The following is a 26,713-nucleotide window of genomic DNA, read 5'->3' as shown; positions in this document are numbered from 1 at the left end:
TGTATCTGAAACAACCTTATCTATTACAAGTGCAAACCAGCATTTTCTTGCAGTATTTTCCACTATTAGTCCATGCATTTTTTGGTACAGGCACCCCCTACATTCACTTGCCAACATACATGTACACATTCAAACACACATGCACACTCACACACATGAACACTCCAACATACCTCTCGACTGTTCCTGAGTTGACAGAATGTCCCTGGTGTCTCTTCTTATTTTGCCCCTGCCATTGCAAATCATGGATCCTTACAGTTAATTAGTAATGCCAGACATTAGAGTTTCATACTTCTCATTGACCATAAAGTGCATCATAATGCTAGACCTGTTGTTCTATTAAGTGAATCCCAATAACAGTTTAAATATTTTCACTTGTGTCATCTAGTGACCCTCCCAGCTTTGTACCAAAGCCACCTCCCACACAGACACACCTCCATCCTTCATGCTATATAGAGTATCCCTGGTTTTAGTGTTCCCCTCGACCCATATCTTTCATGCTGCAAAACTTTGTTCTATTATTTTTTTTAATTTAAGGCGCAAAATAAAGAGTTATCCTAGAGTTTGCCGCCAGTGTTGGAGGATTAGCTCAGGTCTATGGGTGCTATTGTTATCTCCAATGGAATCTAGGTGCTTCAGTCAATTACTCAAAACCTGAATGGATGTAAAAAAAAAAAAAAAAACTTTTATTACAAGCAGATGTTTAGCACAAGTTATGTTAAAAATCATAGGATGGTATTAATAGTTCTTCCTTCCATTTGTGTGTGGTAGTATTCCATGAATAGTGACTCTACCCTGACATGCAAATATAGTCAGTGTATGTGATTCACACTGGCTATGGAAACAAGAAGACATTTTGGACAACATGCCTCCTTATTGCAAAAGCATAACATATTTAAGGCATAAGCGTTAGGGGGAGAGTTACTACGAGGATAAGGGGACTTAGACATTGCCTTATTTCTCTGATTAACAGAGATAAATGTAAAAGAGCCTCATCTGCTTACAAAATGTATAATGGACCTTGAACTCACACAAATATGTTTAACATGGATAAGTGGAGTTACCCAACAAATTAGTAGTGAAACCATAAACTTTGAAATATTGGAGATTATTTATTTAATAATTGGATGACGTAGTGGTGCAGGGGCAAGGTTGTCACCTCACAGCAAGAGGTTTTCTCATTCGATTCTCAGCTGGAGTGTCTTCTGTGTGGAGTCTGCATGTCCTCCTTGTGTTCATGTGTTTTTTCTCCAGGTAATCCGGTCTCCTCCCGTGTTATAAAGACATGTTTCTCCCCGGGCCTCTGCTGAAAATTGGCTTCATTCCAAGTCAGAGTTTCCTGGTAAACAAATGTTAAACAAATAAATAAAAAATAAATGTTAATATGAAACATCTCAAAATGAGGTAAGAATAATTTATCCTGGTACAGTTGTACTGCTTGTGCATACATGGTAAAACCACTGAAGGGAATGCAGGGGAAAATAATTTATTGTGATGCCAGATTAGTGCTTGTGCATACATGGTCAGAGTACTGAAGGGATTGCTGGGGAAAATAGCTTCTATTAATGTCATTTAGTACTTCAGCATACATGGACAAACTGCTGAAGGGCTTGCTGGGGAAAACAATTTACTGTGGTGTCATTTAAGTGCTTGTGCATACATGGTCAAACTACTGACGGGATCACTGGGAGCAAGTTCATTTATTGCAAAGTAGATTTAAAACAAGCAGCAATGCTTTTAACAATGGGTGTGTGTATGGTGCCGGTATCTGATTATGAGTCACAAGAACACTTCATTAGCATACACCGCTTTACACAATTTCTCATTTAAATCTCATTATACTTAGTTTGCTTAAATTGTTAGCATTGTGCCATACTGTAAATAGCCTGTATGAATCACCACTTAACTGTGCTCACTAGCAGACGTCATGGATACCCCTACCACATTTGGACAATGACTATAAATACTGGCTATACAATATATGTGCTTTCCTCCATTCTGCAATAAGGCTTCTTCAGAACAAAATCAGTAAAGTAACCTGCCAGATTTATATGTAATTCACCAGGATCATGTGCATTACAGATCATTGTTCATTTAAATAAGCAGTTCAAAAGTTATATTTAATAATCTGTAAACCTCATATTAAGCTTTAGAAACATCATATGATCTTAGATGCATTAAATAAATTTATAAATGTCCCTATTATAAAACTTGCCATAAAATCCATAGATTTTCCATATTGTAGATTCCTTATAAAATATACGCTACAAATGCTTAACAGATTAAAACCTCAGGTTTTGTTGATAAAAAATATGTTTAAAAGTTTGAAAATGTTTAAATAGTCATGTAAAAGTTATTTGTTTCCACTTTATATTCCATATTTTTGTAATATATAACTATGACTTTGTACTCTATTAATTGAAATATATTTGTCCAGTCCAGGGGGTGTGCTGGCATTAAGATTGAGTGACAGATTAATTCAATATATTCCATTTTAGTCCCCCATGTATCCCATGGGCTAATCACTTTTTCTATGATACCAAACTGAAACTTCTTGAATACTTTCAAGTAAGTGAATGCTTACAGAATAAATTGCTTAAATTATTTTGAGGTATATTATAATGGTGCTGTATTACCCCTTTTCTTATCAGTTCCCTTTCTGTAGTTTTACCTGAGTGTGGAGAGAAATCTCCAACATTAGTGAGTCTTCATAAAAAATAAAATTGCATTGTTTCCAACTACCACATTTTGCCATACCTATCTTTCTATTGCTCAAATGTGGACCAGTTTTATTAATTTTTCAAACATAGAGTTTTACATTCCTTGCTATCTTCCACACAAACCATGGTTGTTCCCCTACAACCTTAAATATTTCACTCTTACCAGAAAAATGCTCCAGTTACATCTACTTTTAACTGCATTGGAGCAATTTGTGCACTGTAATACCAGTGCTCTTTCATTATCATTGTGCATTTTAAAATCAGTACCCTGTAGTATTTCACAATTCCTCACTAAGCCAATACTTAATAGGGGTTTATATTTATGAGCCAATTCTTTAACAACTGCTTCACTAATTTCAGTTATTAATGCTTTGAGCTACCTCCTTTCCATAAACATATAAATGCCAGCTTTCATATTTCTTCTTCCAATAAATCTTTAATAGAGGTCATTTTTGTCATAGGGATGAGAATTATTAAACTGCAAATATGAATTTGAAAAGGTAACTTTTCTGTATATAGTAGACGCAAAACCACTGTTGTTTTTTTTTTTTTTTAATCTTAGTATCCAAGTAAGTAACTTCCTATTTGCATTAATGATATGTACATTTTAAATTAAAAAAAACTGCTTGGTATTGTTGATATAATCCAAAAATTCTAAAACTCATTCTCATTGCTATTATCCAAACATCTGAGATAAAATTTGCAACACCAGTAAAATTTTGAGGTAAAAATATGTTTCTTTTCCAATAGTAGCATGACCAAGTTGGCAAACACGAATACACAGATGGCACCCATTCCCACACTTTATTCTGTTTGTAAACTTCCCTTTCAAAATATATAAAGTTATTAGCTAAAATTAGTCACAGTCAATGCAATCTCATTAGCAGAGGGGAAGCTACAACTAACAAGGGCTTCATGAAACATATCCATTCCTTGATTTTGAGGGATGCATGAAAATAAGTCTACAACATCAGTCATCACAAAACTAATATTTTCACCAAAGATCAAATTTTCAGCCTTCCTAAATAATTCCCATGAATCTTTCAATAAATGGGCATTCTAAATAAAGATATGTTTTAATATTCTATCCACAAAAAATGCAAGAGGGTAAGTTTTAGATCCATGTGCTGCCAATATCGGTCTACATTGTGGTTTCAGAATATTCTTATGAATCTTTAGAATACAAAAAAAAATGGTGGGAATAGTGGGACTTGAGTTCTTTAGAAAAATTAAATAAGGGAGTATTAATCATACCTTGTGAGGGCAGTCTTCTAAAAATATATCTGTCTTTCTGTATGCAACATGTACCTCATTTCTTGACACCAAGCAATAGGCCTCCTGATGTTTAAGTATATTGAATATTTCACTAATGTACTCCATATTGTCAAAAAGCACTGTACCTCCCTATTATCTGGTTTCATGTTTTGCAAAGTTATATCACTAGGAAGGTATTGGAATAACTCCTTTTCCTCATTACTTAGACTATATATATTTTTTTCAGTGCTATTAGATGCTGTTATAGATCTTTCTCACAAATGTTATCAAACACTAAAATAATGGGGTTCATAAAAAGATTAAGTGCAATTTTTCTTTTAAAACCTCTATACTATTAAAATGTATATTTTAACTTTGAATTTAAAAGCATATTTTGAAAAACAGAGTGGAGGTAATGTTGCACAAGGGATTGAAAGATCAGATCTATGAGCATATCAATGACATCAGAAATAAAAAAGAGACAATGCTTTAGCCAAACATGCTGATGAGGCACATGGCCATTTTTTCTTTTTTAGATTTGTTATTATACTGGTGAACGTAGGACACCATGGCAGTTACTTTTAGAGAAGTGTGAGCTGTTCTGGCAACTGAAAATTAATGCAGACATGAAGCCAGGGTTGATTGACCATGTATAAGTTGCCTATTAAAACTGAATGCATTACAGAGTTTGATATGTTTGACTTTTTAATATATATATATATATATATATATATATATATATATATATATATATGTATATATATATATATGTATATATATATATATATATATATATATATATATATATATATATATATATATATATATATATATATATATATATATATGTATATATGTGTATATATATATATACATATATATATGTATATATATATATATATATATATATATATATATATATATATATATATATATATATATATATATATATAAAATTTACACACACATTTTTATATGTTACAATCGTTTCTACATTTTATTTCATAACATTTTTTCAGCTTGTATTTTTTTAGTAATTTTTGTAATTTTTTTTATTTTTTAATTGGTCATAAATTGATATACAACTTTAAATGTGGAAGGGAGCTTGGCTGTCATGCGATACATGATGTCATATGAGGACCATTTTTAAACAGTAACTTTGCAAATCTGTTTTATCTGAAAAAGTTGTAAACATTAAAACAAAAGTGCTCATTACATTTCGAGTGTATCTTTTGTATTTTCCACACTATGGATTGGAACTTTAGTTGGTGTCTCTGTGGTAAACGCACTTTTATTTTTATTTCTTAGTTAATTAATGTTGCACAGGAGAGCATTAGAAAAGTGTGGATAGGTACCACCAAATGTGGATGCTGCAACCAATGCCAATATATTTACAAAGATGAACAATTAACGTGAAATAATAGTGTCACATCAACAGGTCAGACTGTTGAAGGTCACTGTTGTACTTGTGGGGTAGTTTACCTGGCAGTGTGTTCAGGTTATGATGCATTTTACATAGGGAAAACAGAAAGACCATTGAGAAAAAAGATTTATGAAAATGGTTATGAAATACAAAAGGCAATCTTAAGAATTCCCTTTACAGGCATTCCACTGCATGTGATAAATGGAATAACAAGGAGCCAAGAGGAGGACATTGGGAAACCCTGTTAGAATATAGGGAATTATTATGGCAGTCTAAATTAGATGCCACACCATCTCCGGGTAAATGAACTATTGACAATTTTATCTATGTTGAAATTGCAGTCAGCTAAATTATAGACTTTTATGTCACTAGGTATTAATTTATTTTGTTTTCTTTGAACTAATGAAACAGCAATAGGATGTTTTGAAGAAATGAAGTGCAATATATAAATATACAATTTTTATTTTGTTATTAATTTTAAGTGCTAATGAGATTAATATATGTAGATTTTTATATGATCTATTAAATATATAAATATATGTTTATGGATTGTAACATTTTTTTAGTGATTAGATGATATTTCATTATTTTTCCAGTTAATATTGATTGGCTGAAAAATAGTCACGTGATTGACAACAACAGATATATATTCCTATGCAAAAAAGGGGGGGGGGATAAGAGAGTCTTTTTGAATTTTGTCCTTTACAATACAAAGAATTAAAACATTGTTTTGAAAAAAAGTGTTTAACATTCTGAGTTGCTAAATAAAGGTGCATGAATGTTTATCTGGGTTGTGGTTCCACAGCAAGTTTGCTACTGAAAACCATTGTATTTCATTTGGTTATTGTTTTGTGCTACAGTGGTAGATCATTCCTTTTTTTTCTTTCTTTCTTTCTTTATTACTATTATTTAAATGCCAGAATAGTTTTTATTTCCTAGTAAACAAACTTAAATCAATCAAGGCATCAGCTGTATCCAATTGTTTACACGAGATAAATGTAAAACCTTTCTCAAATAAAGTAAAAAGTTATTTACAATGGCATTCAGATGGTTATAATTAAATATACTGGAATCTTTGTGTTTTAAAAGAACCCCTTCATATTCAGATATAATACCGTCAGTATCACAATATTTTGCATTCTCATTACTTCTTGGGTATCTCTCTGCCTATCCCTCATCCTCAGTTGCCCTTTCCCTCTTTACCCTATTGTGGACCACTGATAGTGTTCTTGCTCCAGCTCCACTTCTCTTGATCGGTTTGTTATTCTTTCAGACCTGCATATTGAGGGGGGGGGGGGGATTCTAAAGGATAAATTAAATCAATGCTGATATTGCTATCATTGCAATTATTGCTGTCATACTGTTGTTCTCCAAAATTAACTGTGTCCATTCACATTAAATGTATTCCTACTCTTTGTGTCCTCATAAATTTGTGATACAGGAATTTTTATAATGTCCCTGTATCTGTTATGCAGTATTATTTTCATATTGTTTAGAATCACTTACTAATTTTTATTGTTCATATTTTTAATTATGTTCATCCGTTGCTCCACCATAACAAATGGAGTCATACTTCTGTTTATAACTTGTAAACAGTAAGTCAGGTAATATTTTTTCATTACATTCCTGAAGCTCATCAATCGAATCTTTAATACATGCTTTATCATGTCTAATAATAACTTGTGACAGTTCCAATGCCTGCCAATTAAGTAGTTTGGTAGTCTTATTGTAAATCGTAAAATCAGGTGTAATGCCATTGGGGAACTTTGAATAAAGTAAACCTTTTGACAATCTATTAAGTGTGTAACTCTCTTTTAAACAGGTATTGTCCAGCTGCAAACTATGCAGATTGAAAAGTTTTTTCTCAGACTCAGAAATATCAACCAATGAGTCAAAAGATGTGTGTTGTACAATTTGGTAAAAGTAAACCTTTTAAATAACCAGTCATTAAATTGTCATATAGATGAAGGCTTGTCAAATGGGGTGCAGCAGTCATGTCACTACGGTTAATATTCCTGATAGACTCACAGTTGTTAACATTATCTGATACAGATGCTGTCATTCAACCACCATCTTTATCACCTTCAGTGGTCACAGGTTTGCAAGGACAAACTATATTCCTCTTTACTTCAGTAGGTTCAATACTACTGGATCAAACTGTATTGTTCTCCATAACAGTCATATCAAAGTATTTTTAGAATCTTGGATTTTCAGCAATTGTGAAAAAGATTGGGAAACTCAATTAATGAGGTGAGTTAGCTCCCCTTTATTCCTCCAAATGTCAGTTTTTTCAGTAGAGCTCTTGGAACATCCCACTGTAGTAAGGAACAATGGCTGACTCACTTCCTGGGAATCTATCAAAATAACATCCCTCACCAAAATAATCAAGAACCCCCCCCCCCAATACAGTGTGCACTCATAGAATTAATAACCACAAAACAGTACACTTGCAGTCGCTATTTCCAATCATATTTCTTTATCATTTATCAATTACTCAAAACCCAAATGGATATAAAAAATAACTTTTATTACAAACAGATGTTTAGCACCAAGGTATATAAAAACATATAACATACTCTCTTTCATCCTGTCTGCAAAAAATACTTCTTCAGAACAAAATCAGTTACATTGCCTGCTGTATGTATGCGTAATTCGCCAGGATCACGTGCATTTCAAATCAGCATTCATTTTAATAAGCAATTCAAAAGTTCTGTTTAATGATATATAAATCACACATTAAATAAATTCTAAAATAAATTCATAAACATCCCTAATTTAAAACTTGCCATGAAGTCTGTCAATTTTCCAAATTATAGATCCCTTATAAAATATAAGCTACAAATGCTTAACAGATTAAAACCCTAGGTTTTGTTGATAAAAATAGATTTAAGAAATATAAAAATGTTTAAAATAGCCAAGTCCAAGTTGTCATTTATAATTTACGTTCCATATTTTTCTAAAATATAGCTATAACATAGCAGCTCTTAAGTACTGGATTAATTGAAATATATTAATTTAGTGCTGGCATTAAATTTGAGCTGCCAGATTAATTCTTTATATTCAGTTTTAGTCTTCCATGCCCTCCTCTAGGGCTGATTGGCACTTTTTCTAAGATACCAAATTGAAACTTCTTAAATCCTTTACAAAGTAAGTGAATGTTTACAGAGAGCATTGTTTAACTTACCTTTAAGTATAATTGTGCTTGTGCATCCTTTTCTTTAATGCCCTATCTGTCTTGCCTGAATTTACTGAAGCACCTAGATTCCATTAGAGATAGTGACTGCAAGTGCACTGTTTTATGTTTATTAGTTGTCTGACTGGGCACCATATTTTTTTAGAGTGTAGTAGTATGACAGCCCCCCCACACATCCACCCTCCCACATTCATTCATACACACATACACATATGCAAAACCTCATCACTCAGTAACACTCATTAACATACTTACCCATGTACCCATAAACACACACACACATATTTCCTGCGTATTTCCTAACTAATCCTCCCACTGAAACTTTCCAGGCAGACATATACACACACACACACACACACACACGTAGTCACGTGGCACACACACAGCTACCACTTAAACCTCTGCATACACTGATACATGACAAATGCAGCCACACACATACACACATCCACATATATCCCCAACACTATCTTTTCCCTAAGACAACTGAGTGAAAGCGAGCTTTTGACCATGTTCATTAACATGGATGGGCAAGGAGCTTATAAAGCCAAGTGATTCTCTCACTCTCTGAATTGTATAAATGCCTTACAGCAGCCATTTCTGGTGGGAGAGCACATGGCTAATTAGAGTAGGCTGCTCCCCTGGAATGCCTCATTAGCATTTACTGTAGACCACAGAAATGGCGATTGCTCATGGTAACCTTTCTGAATTTGGCTCTAAATTTCAAATCCAAAAAATGCTTAGCGAGTTTAGATTTAAAATTTTTAATGTAACTACCTTCTTTTACACCAAGTGGAAGCATGTTCCATTTTGGGGTCTATATAATTACCTCAAAAGCTAACAATGTCGATAGCAAGTCTATCGACACATATATAGTGAACCGTGTCTATAGAGAAATGTGTCTTTATCGAAATTTAAATCATCGAAAAGTTATAGTTGGCCAACACCTCGTCCCTGGTGTGAAGTAACAAAACTAAAAATGGCTCATTACTGAACTTGTAAGACCTTCCTAACCTGCTTTTGCACAATTATTGCATTCTCAATTTATACGAAAAACAACGTCCATGCGTTATTTATGTAACGTGCTGCTCTCACTGTGCAACATAAACAGAAATACATGTTCAACTTCCATGCTGCATATCCCTAACGTGTTGTTCCTACTTCGCAACGTAAAAACAAAGTCATCTTACAAGCACGTAATATATTCCACGTGTTTCAAAAGTGGAATATAACATAATTAATGTAAATTACTCAAAAATTAAGCAGCAGATGAGGACCTTTAAGGAAACACAAAGTCATCTTACTTGCACAGAATATATATGCTATGCTGTTAGAAACTAGAACATAACATACTTGAGTTAAATTCAGCCAATATGTAAGCAGGAAATAAGCAGCTTTCATTAGTATATTACACTTTTAAAAACATGGCTACTGTGTGTAAGAAGTCTTCTGTACTGTACTCCTCACGTCTCTCAATTACACTTTGCAACCGTTGTTGCCACTCTTCCTCTTCTTTGGTGATGGTGGACATGCAAATAAGAGCTGCAACCGCAACTCATCCACTTTATTTTGCTCCCTAGTTTACACTGTCAGTACAGCTGGAATATCTGAAATGTGTCTACTTAAGAGACACCTTAACCTCCTATGCCAGCCTTCAACGTAGTTCTGAGTGCAAGGCAAAGATTTGATATTCAGAGATGAAACATTCCAAAATGTCACAGGGTACATAGGTGGAAATCGAGCAGTGCCTGTAGTCTGAGTTAGTTGTTTCCAAACACGACCTAACACATATATATCAGAAAAGTATGTCAGTAGTTCCTTCCCCTGCATAGGAAAAGTCTTAGATAGCTCACGGAATGCCAGAATCACATCAGTTTCTGGGAGAAATGCTAAAACTACCAATTTCGTCACTGATAACTGAAACTCTACTGATGTGCCATAGAGTTGTGACAAACCTACCATTTGCACTTTCCGTCAAATATTTTGTGCAAAATGGAAAAGACAGCCTTTCTTACGTATGTCTGGAAAATTCATGGCAATACTTTTTATAACTGCAAGTTCAAAGTCACATAGAAGGTACTGTACTGTTGATGTCAATTGTAACTTTTCCAACAAACTAAATGGACATTCCCACATGTAGTTATATGATTTATATGATTTCTTAGTCATGAGGCAGTATACAAGAGGTAACATTTTTGTTACTGCTGTGGCATAGTACTCCATGAACGCTATAGAGTTGTCTGCAGAACCTTCCTTTTGTTAAAAATACTCCATCCATATACCAAATCTCTGATTTACAGAGGTCAATAAGATTCTCTTTTGTAGTGAATACAAGTACATGTAAATGTGAATGAATGTCTACTTTTCTTTCTTGTAAAAAGGTTGATTGTTTCAACTTATAGTCATCTAGGCAAATCATACTCATAGAAGTAGAAGGCCTAGTATGTTTCAGTAACTGCAGATGCCTAACTCTAGTTACTTTCTGTAACAATGACCTCCTTGTAGGTAATGTAACAGTGCTTTCCATAGTTATAGTGGCAACTACATCAACAACTAATGCCGGAGTATTTCTACAAGTACTAGCTAAGTCTCTTAACGTCTGGCAGACCTCATATTTTTTTACTTCTGTAGGGTCAGAAGCATGGTCATGAGGCGAAGATTTTAATAACATTTCATCCACTCCAGCTGATGTAGATATAGCTCTCCCTTTACATTTATGGCTACTTTTCAAATGACAACACCAGTATTTCCTACTTTTCAACATCTTTTCTAGGTTATATAGAAAACCATCAATAATCAACATTTGCTTATTCTGCTGGGATAGCAGTGTTTTGTAACTGTTACCTATCACACCAAGGTCCATAAATATTTTCTCAGCCATTACTGCACTTGCAAAGTACGATACGCACAAGCTGCTACCAATCATTATTGACTGCTTTTAAACTTTACTACGTGTAGTACTATCTCGCAATTAATTACGTAATATTATCTTAACTGATTCCAATTACATTGTAAATGTTTATGTAGTGTATGTGCAATTACCTTTCTTTCAAATCCATCTGCATTACAACCATACATAGTACGTTATTGTACTGTTAGTGTTTCATGATTTACATCATATGTTACTGCGTGATATGTAATGGGTAGCTCGGGCCAACTAAAACTTTTCGATGTGCTGTTTTTCGATAAAAGTAATGATCAACATTTATATCCAACATTTATGTGTCGATAGACTTGCATTCGACATTATCAGCTTTCGAGGTAATAATATAGACCACCATTTTAGTACAACTCTTCTGTTAAAGGCACAATTAAGAATCTTCTTTACTTGTGAATAGATGAAGGCATTAGTGCTAGTTGTTCAAGCAAAAATAGATCCTTACCTGCTTGGTAAGTTAAAATTAAATCACCTTTCAACCTCTTCTGTTTCAGTATAAGTAAATATATTTTTCTCATGCTCTCAGAGTAAGAGAGAAGCTGTAAACCTTGTATTGTGTTTGTAAATTTCCTCTATACCTGCAGTTTAATATGTTTAGATTTAGTAGGATTCCAAAGTTGAACAGCATGCTCCAGCTTGGATCTCACTAAAGTATTACATAAAGCTATAAGAACAGTACTACTACATGATGCAACATATCTGTTTATGTAATTAATTAATTTTAGGTTGAATTGATAAGCATCAATTTATATGATGTTCAAAATATATTTGTTTGCATTTATTTACTGGGGAAGTCTAACTGGGTATAAAACCCCTTTTCAGCTGAGGCTGTGGAATAGCTGAACAGTAGCAAAACATAACAATATATTGTTCTACTATTTGCAAGGGAGAACAAGAGAAACATGCAAATTTCCCAAAAGAGGAAAAAAAAAAAACAAAATAAATTAATAATTTTTTAATGTGAAACAGAAGAACAATGGGAAATATAACATTATATCAATGAGGGATAGAAGATGAAAAGGAAAGCATAAGAAGTAAACAATATATTTATAAGAAGGTATGTCAGTTTTAAGATTGCACACAGTGGTGTTTAGGGTAAAAACTATGTAGCAAAAAGAAAACTGAAATAGGCAAATATACATGTATGTTATAGCAATGATTTATGGTGTCACTTTACACATTTGAAAAATACACATAGTGATGTAGCTGTGGCCTGTATGAATTAGGTTCTCATTAATGGACAGTACAGATTTAAAGTCCATATAGACTAAGTTATATAGGTAACTAAGTTAAGATAGAAGTGATAGCAATATATATTTTGATAACCTAAGCTCTAGAGGTAACAAAGTTCAAGATAGTAGTAGGTAAAAAACTGAAAAAGGTGGAGATGTGAGCTGGAAATCAGTAAGCTACTATAATATTATCTGCTACTGTTATCCCTAGATCTTTAAAATGGATAACCTTCTCAATTTCTGTACCATTAAGTGCATAACAGGACTCAGTATTGAAACTAAACTCTTATAGTTAGTTTTATAAATATTAATTTTCACCTTATTCTCTAGAGTCCAGTAATACAAATACTCCACAAATATCTAAACTTTCCCGGGCATAGTTTAAGTCAAGATTCAAATAAACTTTATTGTTATTTAGGAAACACAACTGCTGCCCATATGAAATTTCAAGTGTCAGCTTTTTTACAGGAAAAAAATATATATACACTAAAAGACAAGACATGATAGGTATTAAAGAAAAAAAAAACAATAGTTATATTACAAAAAGTAAAAGTCTAGGTAGCTGGCGCATATGTTTGTACACTATTTATATGCACTGGAAAACACTGAATACTAGTGAAATAGTGAAATACAACTTTTCTTAAAAAATGAACACACATATATATATATATATATATATATATATATATATATATATATATACGACTGTTTTCTATCTAAGCAAGTTGAACCATTTTATTTACCATTTTACTTTAAATTTTAACAAAATTGAATGGTTAAGTGAACAGTTAATTAATCAATTGAGATTGAGTTAATTAAGACTTATATATAAATACGCAAGAAGATCTATGTATGTTATTCTGATGAAGTTTCCAGTGATGTAAATGAAAGCGCTTAATCCTTGAAGCATTCGTGGTGTTTGTCGAATAAATATTTAACTATCTACACCTGCTTCTGTTAGTTTTTCTTGGGACTGAATAGTCTTTTTGAGTACAACTTTGGTGACTACTGTGGAATTTGTGGGACTGCCTTTATTGGATCCTGTTAGACGGAGTTTTGGATTATTGGTTTACTTTTTCTCCGTTTTTCCATTGTTTTTGGACACTAGTTATATACACTGGACAACACTGAATACTACTGAGCATAGTTTGTCAAGATTCAAAGAAATGTTATTGTCATTTAGGAAACACAAGTGCTACCTAAACAAAATTTTGAGTGTCAGTTCTTTTACAGAAAAAAATCATAAACAAAAAGACAAGACATGATAGGTATTAAAGAAAAAAAAACAATAACTATATTATGAAAAGTAAAAGTCTAGGTAGCTGACGCACATGCTTGTACACTATATACAGTGGACAGCATTGAATACTAGATGATTAACATATGAAAAGAAAAGTACACTATACACAGAGGTGAGATTGAGTGATATTGGACATAAGGAAGTGATTGGAATTGCACTTGAATGAGAATATATTAATTTTAGCATGCAATAAATAAATATAATTACTATATAAAAAATAATAATTAAAAAAAAGGAAAACAATGAGAGTAACAATCTATTATAGTTTTGATACATCCAGATTTACATCTGTATTAATGAGTCTTATTACAGTAAGATAAAAACTGTCCATGAATCTGGAGGTCCTGCAGCAGGTACTCCGTAATCTTCTATCAGATGCAAGTTTAGTGAGTGACAAAGGATGATAATGCCCACACAGCTAGCTGGAGTTTTGTAAATCATTATATGTCATATGTGAATATCAACATGATCTATATAAGATGCTTGTGTTACAACTGTATTAGAACTGTATGTCATGTGTATATCAAATTGGTACAGAAGGGTGTGTTGAAAAGGTTTTTGCAGAATGCTATTTGAGATGTAGCCACAGTGTGCCCTGCTGGAAGGGAACACAAATGTACATGCACTATTGTAACTGTTTAAATGTATACATTTTAACAGTGAAAACTGGAATACATGAGGTTAATGTCAGAAAAATAGCGGAAATTAAATTACTTTATAGGCTAGGCCAGAAACACAATGCCTGTACTAGTGAGCTTTCTGTATTTTATTTAGGGCAGAATAATTACTAGTCTTGAAATGTGGAGGAATGTAATTGTTTTATGACTTCCAGCATCTGCCAACCATATTTGCCTTGCTCTAATGAAGTAAGCTTCTAGAGAGTAGTATAACTCTCTTAGATACAGTCAGGAATAAACCGAATCTTAGTTTAGATATTTTTCTATATTTATTTGAGACTGTCCTGCAATGTTGTTTTAAATATTTCCTGTGGTTTTGAACTCTGATGTCATTGTGAATTTAGATTTAGTATTGTCTTTTTTATTATTTATTATAAAATATATTTAAACCTTTCATCAGGGCTGATCTGTGTAGAGATATTTAAGTTTTGAGAGTACTTGCATATTTATTTGGTGACACTTTGTAGGCCACTCCTAACAGGCTTGCTCTTGGTCAAACTACCATTTGTATTAACATTAATATTACACAGTAAGATTGGACACCCTTTGTTAAGGACCCTAAAGTAGCTGATAAGGAGTTCACTGGTGGCAGTGGTAACTACTTTATAGTCCGGGCAGATGGGAGCATAGCTAGTAAACCTGCACCAGCCTCTCTCCCAGGTGTGTGTGTGTGTGTGTGTGTGTGTGTGTGTGTGCGTGCGTGCGTGCGTGCGTGTGTGTGTGTGTAATTCAAACCTCAAAGAGTGTGTGTGTGTGTGTGTGTGTGTGTGTGTGTGTGTGTGTGTGTGTGTGTGTGTGTGTGTCAGCTACTTGGGCAGGGACAGAGAGGGTGCTGGTAGTTCTTGGTTTGGTCACTCAGCTCAGATCTCAACTCTATAGCTGTGTCAGTGGTGAGTCTTACTGGGGATCTGGAGAATGAGGGAGAAACCATGCCCGGACTGACTGTAGTCTCTGTGTGCTCTTAAGGGAAATTGTACTTAATGCAGAGAGCTGCATCTGGAAATTCTGTACTTGTCATCCTCCCAGTGTACGTCCCCCACTGTTGCCAGTGATGAGGATTGAGGCTCCTTGATTACTGATCCAGTGGAGGGTCATTACATTGTGAATCAAACATATGCTGGATGAGATGTGTCAGTATTTTGTGGGACCTCTTTTTGCATCTCATTTCAAAGAGCTCCTGCAAGGTAGGAAGTCTGGTGCCCACCATCTTTCCGGCTGTTCTTATTATTCTTTGCAGCTTCTTCCTTTTGGCCATTGTGCTGTTACTGAGCCATACAGTGCAGTTGCTGGTGATAGTAATCTCGATGGCTCCTCTGTGTAAGGTATTTAGAGCATTCATAGCGAGCTTTGCTTTTCAAAGCCTTCTTAGGAAGTGTAATTACTGGTGGGCTTTTTTAATTAGCTGGCCTGTGTTTGTACTCTAAGAAAGATCCTCTGATATGTGTACCCCTAAGAACTTAGTAGTTTGGACTTTCCCCACTTCTTCACCATTGATCGTGAGGGGCAGGTACATGACAGAGCTTTTTCTGAAGTCAGTAATGATTTCTTTTGCTTTATTGATGTTCAGGTCCAAATTGTTGTTTATTGCACGTTTCAGTCAGGGAGTTGACATCATTTCTATAACAACTCTTATCACCACCACTTAATAGTCCCACCACTGTGGTGTCATCTGCGAATTTGAAGATGTGGTTGTTGCTAGCTTTCACAGAGCAGTCATGAGTAAGGATTGTGAACAGCAGAGGACTCAGCACACAGCCCTGGGGTACTCCAGTGTTGATTGTAATACTCCCTGAAGTTTTGTTACCAGCACACATCCATTGTGGTCTTCCAGTCAGGAAATCGAGGATCCAGTTGCACAGCCTTTTATTTATACCAAGGTCAATTAGCTTTTGTGTAAGTTGCATTAGACTCACCATATTGAATGCAGAGCTGAAATCTATGAACAACAGCTTGGCATAGTTGTTCTTCTCTTCAATATTTCCCAATGTGAGTTGAAGTGCCACCAAAATAGCATCAGCAGTTGATCTATTTGCCCAGTAGACAAACTGCAGCAGGTCAAAGTATTGGGGTAGTACTGTAGTCAAATGCCTTTTAACCAGACTTTCAAAGTATTTCATTACATTTGATGTAAGGGCCACCGGCCTGTAATCATTTAGGTAGGTGGGGCTGGCATTTTTGGGCAGAGGGGTTATGTTGGTAACTTTGAAGCATACTGGTACTTTTTGCTGGACAAGTGAGGTATTGAAGATGTTCCTCAGGACTATGCTGAGTTGGTCTGTACAACCTTTCGATACTTCCCCAGAATGTTATCAGGGCCAGCAGCCTTCCTGGGGTTCACTTTCCTCAGTTGGTTCCTTACATCCACAGCATTGCAGTTGAGTACTTCCTCCCAAGAATGTTATCAGGGCCAGCAGCCTTCCTGGGGTTCACTTTCCTCAGTTGGTTCCTTACATCCCCAGCATTGCAATTGAGTACTGCCTCCTTTTGGTCATTGAGAAGCTTTACAGCTTCCAGGTTGCTTTTTCTCTTCAAATCTGATATAAAATATGTTTAGACAGTCCAGAAATTCAGTGATATCATCACACTGAGCTGTTTTGGTCTTTAGTCAGTTAGCTGTTGAATACCAAGCCTCAGGCTTCTTGAGTCTTCACATCCTTGAAGCATCCCTATATCCCTTTTCCATACTCCCTCTTAGCCTCCTTGATACCCTTTTTTAGATTAGCCTTTGCACACTTAGACTTTCTTATCCTTTGCCCTGAAAGCAGTGTTTCTTGCCCTCGGCAGCTTGCACATCTTGCTGTTTAGCCATGGTTTTTGGTTGGCTCTTGCTTTAATATTTTTGATGTTTGTTACATTCTCCATGCATAGTTGTCTCAGTATATTCATCTATGTTCACCAGATTATTCACTGTGGCTGCCTCCCTGAAGGCATCCCAGTTTGTGGTATCAAAGCAGCCCCTGAGACTTTCCATGGCTCCTTCATGCCCGACCTTGATTTTTTTCACAGTGGGCTTGTCTCTGATTAAGAGAGGCTTGTAAGCTGGTATTGGTTTTCTGGAGATGTGATCAGAGCCACCTAGGTTTGGTTGCTGTACAGCTGAGTATGCACCTTTTATGTTAGATTAAGCCTTGCCCAGAGTGTTTTCTCCCCTTGTGGGAAAATCCACAATTTGATAGTAATTGGATAGCACCTCCCTGAGGTCTGCTTGGTTGAACTCACCAGATGTCAGATCATCATCATCTTTCGGCTTTTCCCATTAGGGGTCACCACAGTGGATCATCTCTTCCCATTTCTTCCTATCCTCTGCATCTTGCTCTGTCACACCAACCGCCTCCATGTCCTCTCTCACCACGTCCATAAACCTTATCTTAGGCCTTCCTCTTTTCCTCTTACCTGGCAACTCCATCCTTAGAATCTTTTTTCTCAATATACCCATCATCCTTCCTCAGCACATGTCCAAACCAACACAATCTCGTCTCTCTTGCTTTGTCTCCAAACTGTCCAACATGAGCTGACCCTGTAATATACTGATTCCTAATCCTATCCATCCTAGTCACACCGAGTGCAAATCTTAATCTTAACATCTTTAACTCTGCCACATCAAGCTCTGACTCCTGCCTTTTTGTCAATGCCACTGTCTCCAACCCATATAACATAACTGGTCTCACTACCCTCTTGTAGACCTTCCTTTTCAGATGTGTTTGCTATAATTTTCCTGTTATAATATCATTATCATAATAGGAGAAAAACACCCCATCTTTGCAACTAAGACTTGACAGATATAGACTAATCAGATATGGCTTTACTGTTGATCCCTCAGTAACCTCCCTTCCATGATGATGCGTACCATTCTGAATGATAACTCTCCCTCTCCATCTCTGCTGCCCAAGACTTATCCACCAGCCAACACTGAATCCATTTTAGTGAAGAGCCCTCTACACCAAGTCTTTGTAATTTAATGAACTGTCTATTATGGTTTTATAGGTCAAAGGCCTGTGAGATGTTAATGTATATAATATGAAGCTGTAGGATTTTTCTTGGACCTCAGTAACATCATTATAAAAATGTAGATTGTGAGTAATGGTTGATAAACGTTCATATATTTAAGCCTTTGTGGGATACATTCTGATGTTACTGAAACTAATTTCTCCATTATTTTCTCAGAACAAGATAAGAGGCTAATAATTATTTAATTTGCTACATCTGAAGAATTTTCATTTTTTTATATTTTAGTTTTATAATTGCTCTCCAGTCAAGGGAAATTTCTGTGTCATTTGGGTTCTTTTGAGATATCAATGTCAAAAGTCCACAGAGTAAAGCCTGTAGTACAGAAAGAGGTAGCTTACATAAGTGTTGGTGCCATTTAGTGCAAACAATTAGGAAGGGAATAATTAAATTGGGGGAGGGTGAGTAACATATATTTGATCTACTTTAATGTAGAAGCCAAAGAAATACTACTTAAATTTATAAAGTGTGCAGAAACTAACATGTAGAGAGAAACACAATATTCCAGTGAGAGCAAAAAACAATGTTTTAAGCAATATATACTGTAAATTATGAGAAACACATAAACAAATGATAGAAGTTTGAACTATGTTCAAATCAAGGAGCCTAAAGTGGTTTGGGGGCAAGCAAACTAGTCATCTTGAAAAGGAGCACATAAAACCAATACAGATAAACGACAAAGAAAACTAGCAATATTATTATTATAGTGCTCATTTTATGGGATAACCATTTAAGTCTGAGAGCAAAGCTTATTACTCCTATCCTGGCTGTTCCAGATTTACTGTTGCTGGTACAGGAACTTAGCTCATCTCTTCTCAGCATTTGGATTAGTCATTATTTACTCAGACACAAACACAAGAATGGACAACTTTTAATTGGTTAGTGAGTCACCCACCATCTCCTGCCCCCGAATCTTTTCCTCTATGATTATTTACATTTAGTAAGAATGTATCCAGCGAAACATATTAACTGTCAGTTTTGTAGATATCTGATTCTTCCAGTAATCTTCATCTTAAATGTTTATTTTGGGAGGGCCATATAACTGAAAATTGTGGGCATTGTACTAAGCTAAAAATAAAAAGGAGCGCTAGAACTTTGCAGGCCTTCTTGACAAAATAAAATGTTATAGGTTAAAGCTCCTTCTTCCGCATTTCTTGTCCTGTACTATTCAACTGTTCTAAAAAGTTTTTCAAAATAATGTTGGATAAAAGAAAAATATTGTTAAAGAAAAAATATGGGAAGTTTTCTGAAAAACAATGTGTGGAGCAAACATCAGATTCACAACAGGGGTGGGCATCAGTGAATAAGAAGTTACTTTAAAGTAACAAATAAGCCAATGCACCCTCTGGCAAATGGCTGTCAGATTTATTTCCCCATTCAATTGTTTGAATTTATTCTTAGTTCAGTAGGTCTCCCATGACCTCAATATAGGGGATTACAGAAGAGAAGCAATGAAAAGACACACTTTTGCACTAAGGTACAAGACAAAATGATACCTGACACTGGTAAATTTTGAGACAAATATATGATAGTTACCTTTCCAGACATCAGCGTTTAGATGTCTGAGATCTGATAAATGTAGTATTGAGTAATGGGTAGCTCCTAAAATGGGCACCAGTCTACCGGTATCTGGTAAAGGACCTAGTTTTGCTCATCTGTCTCATAAATCACATGTGACTACATTTAAAAAGAAAGAAAAAAAATGCTCCATCTCCTTACTCACTTTCATCCAAGTCTGAGGGCAGTGAAAAATCCTTGGTTTAGTCAAGGCATATTTTATCCTTTCTTGGCTCAAATACTGATTCTAGAGATGAGAAATCCCTTTATTTTTCCTTCTGCAAGATGATATGTAATTTGAGAATGGGTATTAATTTGGAATCAAGAGAACTGTTTTTCACTGAAAAAGAGGTAAGCTGAGCTACTAAAACTTGATAACTGAAACTTGAAACACACAAAGCTTTATGATTTCCTCTTACGATTACTTCACTGAGGACTTGCATCTTTCTCTGTCCTGAGAACCTGATTCTAGCCACCTCCTTCAATCAAACTACAGAGCTTGGAAGCAGTATAAAAGGCTATATAAAAATACCATTGCAAGTTATGATGCTATCAGCCAGCTGTTCTAAACTAGTCTGAAAATCTAAAATAATAGTTTATTTTAGTACTTTACCAAATTATAGAGAGTAGAAACCCCCAAAAATCTGTTAAGAGTATCTGCCACCCTTAGCATTAGGGTTGTAATTACCAGATCCATATAATGCAGTGGTCAGGATGAAGTCTAAAACAAACTGATGAATTAACTGAAGGCATTACTAATGCTTCTTTCATGGAAGAGATTTCTGTGTTGAAGAAAAACAGCTAATTAGCTTTACATACACATTATATAATGTGGGTTTGGCACAAAGATCAAACTTTAGGGCTACTGCTTCTGTCATTGTCTTGGGAATGCATGCTTAAGGTAGAATACATTTGTCCCCTGATAATCTCTTGAGCCAACTTTTGGGAGCACCCATTAACCACAGTCCTTTTATGTGGAACTTCATCTAAAGAAAAAGTAATGTAGAATATAAAACAAATGATTCAACTGAAGCCACCATGAACAACCATTTTTTTATTTAAGGTACACAAAACCTTCAGCACCAAAACATCTAAAACCTTGTGAGGTTGACAAGAACACTCAAAAGGATGAAACATATAAAACCATTTTTTTTAGCAGTGGGTATGCCCCCCTGCATTCCCTGAAGTGGAGGAAACACCATTACCCCCTCAAACTATATATATATATATATATATATATATATATATATATATATATATCTGTGTGTGTGTGTGTGTCTACTTCATATGACCTAAATTTAATTTGACTGAAATTCATTTGACATTTGACTGGGACCAAAACACTGTCAGTTCAAAATGTTGAAAACTCATTTGACTGAAACTCATAACACTGACACATTAAAGTAAAAGGTATATGCCCTTTTCCCCATTGTAGTGCGATCCTAGAGTTAGTATATATAGTTAGTGGGGTAAGGGGTGTAACCCCCCACATAGTTTAAGTAAATATTGTTTTCTGCAAAGAGTTATTCATTGCAGTTATAAATATCCCCCACACCCCCCTAACTAAATAGGGTCTATATTAGATCACCGAATGCTTAAAAAAGCGAATGGTGATTAATCGATCCTATGTAAGCAAAAGCTTACAATGTCGAACTGTCAGAACAGCGATTTTTTTCCAAGGGAAAAAAAATCGCTGTTCCAACAAAAAAAAAAAAAGAAAACACTTTAAACATTACATTACCCCCCCACACACACACACACACACACTTAAATATACCAACTCCGCGACCACACTACAGTGCCAAAAATGGCAAAGTAACGAAGTGGCCAAGCAAATTCTTTCCCAGGGAAAGAATTCATTTAAAAGCCACTTTGATATTTTGCCTTTTCAGTCATTTAAGTTCAACCAAGATGCATTCAAAAGAATGCATCTTCGGTCTTCTAATAGAAACTCACTATACACACTAACTCCAGGATTGCACTACAGTGGGGAAAAGGGCATATACCTTTTACTTTAATGTGTCAGTGTTATGAGTTTCAGTCAAATGAGTTTTCCGTATTTTGAACTATCATTTTTTTGGTCTCAGTCAAATGAAACTTAGGTCATATGAAGATATATATAGACACACACACACACACACACACACACACACACACACACACACACACACACACACACACACACACACACACACACACACACACCTTGACTTTTGCAGTAGTTAAATGTGTTTTGTGCAATTGCACTGTTATATATAAGGTATTGTTCTGTGGTTGTGCTTGTACAACCATGGAGACGGTATATATAAGTAAGGGGAGTGTGGAAGTGAAACCCCCATGAGTATTTACTTTCTTTGCTGTGTGTGATGCAATGTGCATTACTTTTGCTGTTACGCTGTAAGTACTATGATCACAAGAGTTGTTTTGCTTCACAACTTTTGCAGTCGAAACACTGACACCATAGCAGCAAAAGCAGTTTTACTGCTATTACTGAAATATTTTTTGTGATTAGTGTAGGCATTCTTTATATATCGAGTGTTGTTGAAATCGCAACGCAATGAGATAAGTATCTTTATGATGACTCACATACTGTTCAATTGAATTCTTGACTGAATGTGTTATTGCTGAGTTTATTGGGAATTTAAAAGTGTTGACTGCGTCTCCTTTCGACAACTGATGATGTATACATGTATAGTTTGAGACAGAGAGAGAGAGAAAACTTGAGTTATAGATAAAAAAAGAGTTGAGAGACTATGCTTATGGGATGTCTACAATGGACTGCACATCTCCAAAATTCAGCTTGCTTCTCCTGCAAGACTTGTTTCATGCTATGAAAGCAGAAAAGCAGCTGCCAATTTTATATCCAGCTACTGTATTTCTGACAGTACCCTTCCATTACAAGAGATTTCTTTAAAAACACCTTTATTGAATTATCGCTTGTGATATAGGCAAATTCACATTTATACAAACATAATCAAACTGTATTAACAAATTAACATTAACAAACATTATTCTTCAGATATATTGGTATATATCATATAACCTAAGCAACATTACATACATTATTCAATTCCTGCCCCTTTTTTTTAAACAAGAAACATCTTTATTAAACCATCACTTATGACATAAGCAATCATACATTTATATAAATTAAAACAAACCACACCGACACAATCCTGTTTGCAAGCATTTTATATCCTAACAGTACAAGTGCAAGGAGTATTTTAACTTCCAGAAGATATGCAGTTATAATAAAACTGTGAACAACAGAGGCTGTTTTTTTCTTGTTTATGTATGTAAATATGATAAAAGTGGAAACAGCATTCAGTTTATTTTTATATATTCTAAATAGTTTAATTTTAGGTTCAACCTGAAAGGTTTGCATTTTATTTTAAAAGTAGAAGTTTTGTATATATGGCAAACATCAGTTCTGCCGCCTAAGGATCATTGTGCTTTTTGCTGTACATTTACATTCATGATAAAATTGCCAAAATGTTGTTACTTAATAATATTGCACAATATTCTATTTGAGTTGACTCTTGGTAAGATATAATATTTTCTTAGTGCACCATAATACAGTAGTCTTAAACAACAGTGAATTTAAATCACAGACAAGTTATAGTTAAACACAAGAAAAGTATACTGTTGTAAATGATTTTCACAAATATGCCATATGTTAGTATTTTTCTGGTGAAATTCATTATGATACTGTGATAAGTAATAGATTTCCTTGATGAGTAAAACTATTCAGTGTATAATTCTGATCTGTGTGGAAAGCTGTAATAAAGACATAACTGGTAAAATAGTACTGCAGCATTTCAGACACAGACATAGAAATGCATTTTTTCCCATATGTCAAGAGTTTAACTGGTTGGGACTTAGAAAACTTTGTGGTTATCCACAGAAGTATTTACCAAAAACTGCATGATAAATGGGGGGATATTATTAAAATATTCAGCACAGACAGCTTGCAACTCATTGCAGAACCCTGTATGCTGAGTATCCAACCTTGCCAAACCATAAGGTTTAGAAATAAGTGGTGCTGAGACATAGTTCTGATTTCTTTGTGACTCTGTCTTGCAGATCTGGATGACAGCAGCTATTTTGGGTATACAGTGGATAGAAACACTTCATAGCAGTTGTTTCAGCTGCCCTTTTTAGCTTCATATAATTTCAGTAGTTTTTAATTAGTCTGTATGTTAAAACTCAACAAATATCTTATCCTGGCATATGCCTTAACATATTTTACTATATGCCAAGTTAGGTCTACTTCAGAATGCCGACTTTCATATGACCGACACCGTTTGATTGACATTCTGAAAGACCGACATCCTGAGATAGCACCATTTACCTACCTGTAAACACAGTAAAACTGTGTTATGCAGGGGGGGCAAGACCCCTGCACCCCCCACACCCACTGCTACTTAAATATTCTCACTCTGAGGTCACACTACAGTGCAGGAAATGAGAATTTCCCAGTCCCGCATTGTAGCGGGATCTCCGCTATCATTTGTCGGCCATTCAAACGTTTGCTCATATGGTGTCGGCCATATGAGTTTTGAACATTTGAAAGTTCGAACAAATGAAGGGCTCCTGCCAAGTTACCTAAATGACTATACTCCACCTTGGTGTCACAACAGCACTACATAACTGGAATAGCTATATGTTGAAGCGTGTAGTTTATAGGCAGGTGCATAGGTATGTTATCAGTGTGCAGACTATTACAAATCTAGCTAACAGTCAGATGTCAGAATTAAACTTTGTATGCTATATCTGTGAGGTAAAGATCTTAACTACTAATAAACTAGAAATCTGTTCTAGCCAAGAAATCAAGCCATTCCAAGAAAGATAAAGGTTCATAGGTGATTACTAGGCTAATGACTCAGCACACCTTTTTAAGCCTAACCCTGCTACCAAAAAGTGAAAAATTAACTCTGTTCATTGTGTCTGTAAAATAAATGCCTTAACCTTTCTGCCAACCCCCTACCTGTTGTGTTAAGGTTCCTTGCATTGTAGTACAGCATGCCAGTCTCCTAATTAAGTTTCGCTCACAACTGCATTCAGAGTGCTGTTGCTGACTTGCTGTCTATATGTAAATATAATTACTGTGGCTTATTAGTAGCCTTTGCTGAGCAGCAGTACTGATCTTCTGAAATCCAAGCTCAGTAGGGCAGTCCCTTTCAAGTGAAACTGCTTGCATGAATATCTTTTTTGTTTAATCAGAGTGGCATATTTTAAACCCTTTGCCAGTTTAAGTTGTCACTACTACTTGTTAGATTAAATTTATAGTTGCTGTTAAGCTATTGGTGAGCTTCTGAAGTCTGCTATCACATAATATATCATCATTCCTCCCATCTCCCTTCTCCTCTGGGTAATGTTCTCAGAGAAACAGAAAAAAGTAAATTTACTGCCAGAAAATGTTTTACATATTTTTTGCTTCACGTTTGTTTCCTTTTTCTGTCCTCTTCCTACTGTACTTTTCCCCAGCCTTGGTTACATTGTACAGTTACAACTCCACTTGGTTTTCCTCTCTCACTTAACACATCTTAATTTACTCTTATTTTTTCCAAATGGTTTCATGTTTCTACAAGAAGTTTCTTCATATAAAATGATGTTCCCATTAAGGGCTTGGAATTTTTGTTATACTTTTCAATTCTTTATGTTATGGGTAGAAAAGTGAAGTATGAATTAATGGTGAATAAGACTTTTAGTTTGTTCATTAAGAAAGCATGTATTTTTTCTTTATGTAGACTTACAAAATCAGCTTGATTTAACTCAACAAAACATGGAAAAAACAATGTCTGAGATGAGATACTGCAAGAATATTATTCAGTAAGTAACTTGTCTTTTCATCCTGTTTTTATGTATTTTTACAAAGTCTTAAAAAGTGCTCTCAGGCATTCTAACCTTAACTCTTTCACCTAATATCTGTCTTGCTTAGCCCTATATTTTTATTTTTGTGAATAGTTTTATCCCTTGACCCTATGCTTGGGCCTTTGAATCCAGATTCCAGTGAAAAAAGGTAACCAGTGATGAGAGAGAAGCACAAATGTCTAGGACCTCTTTCTGTGTAATGATTAGACTACATGGTTCATGTAATGGTTGCATTTAATATAAAGTGCTCTGTGGTACTTCCCCACTTGACACAGTGTTCTCCCATCCTGATCTACCCATACCATACAGATAACTCTTTTTCCTCCTTGTCACAGTACTCAATTTTTTTTTCAAAGTAGGCAAGATTACACTGTAATAACTGCAGTGAAAATAACTGTATTAAGACATGACTCTAGACGGTCTGAGGTCATTTTACAGTTTTTTAATAACCATTGCATGCAATGATGGCCAGAACAAAAATTATGGTCTGTACACAGAATTTACACTTAACCAAATTTTAGTTTACTGAGACAGCAACAA

General features: G+C 34.9%; 1 protein-coding gene across 1 annotated transcript in view; it reads left to right on the top strand.

Annotated features, from left to right (window-relative positions):
• The window catches only part of LOC122801276 (myosin-2 heavy chain-like), a 917,734-nt gene extending 891,599 nt beyond the window's left edge, over positions 1–26,135 (top strand). Inside the window, exon 5 of the mRNA XM_044070825.1 lies at positions 26,050–26,135. Within this exon, the coding sequence (XP_043926760.1) occupies positions 26,050–26,135 (86 nt within the window). The remainder of the gene's footprint in view (positions 1–26,049) is intronic.
• Positions 26,136–26,713: the final 578 nt, after the last annotated feature.

The sequence above is a fragment of the Protopterus annectens genome, chromosome 4.part1 (assembly GCF_019279795.1).
Source record: "Protopterus annectens isolate FY-2018-M chromosome 4.part1, PAN1.0, whole genome shotgun sequence".
Lineage (NCBI taxonomy): Eukaryota > Metazoa > Chordata > Ceratodontiformes > Protopteridae > Protopterus > Protopterus annectens.
The sequence above is the reverse complement of the archived record's forward strand: the minus strand, read 5'-3'. Positions and strand labels throughout refer to the sequence as shown.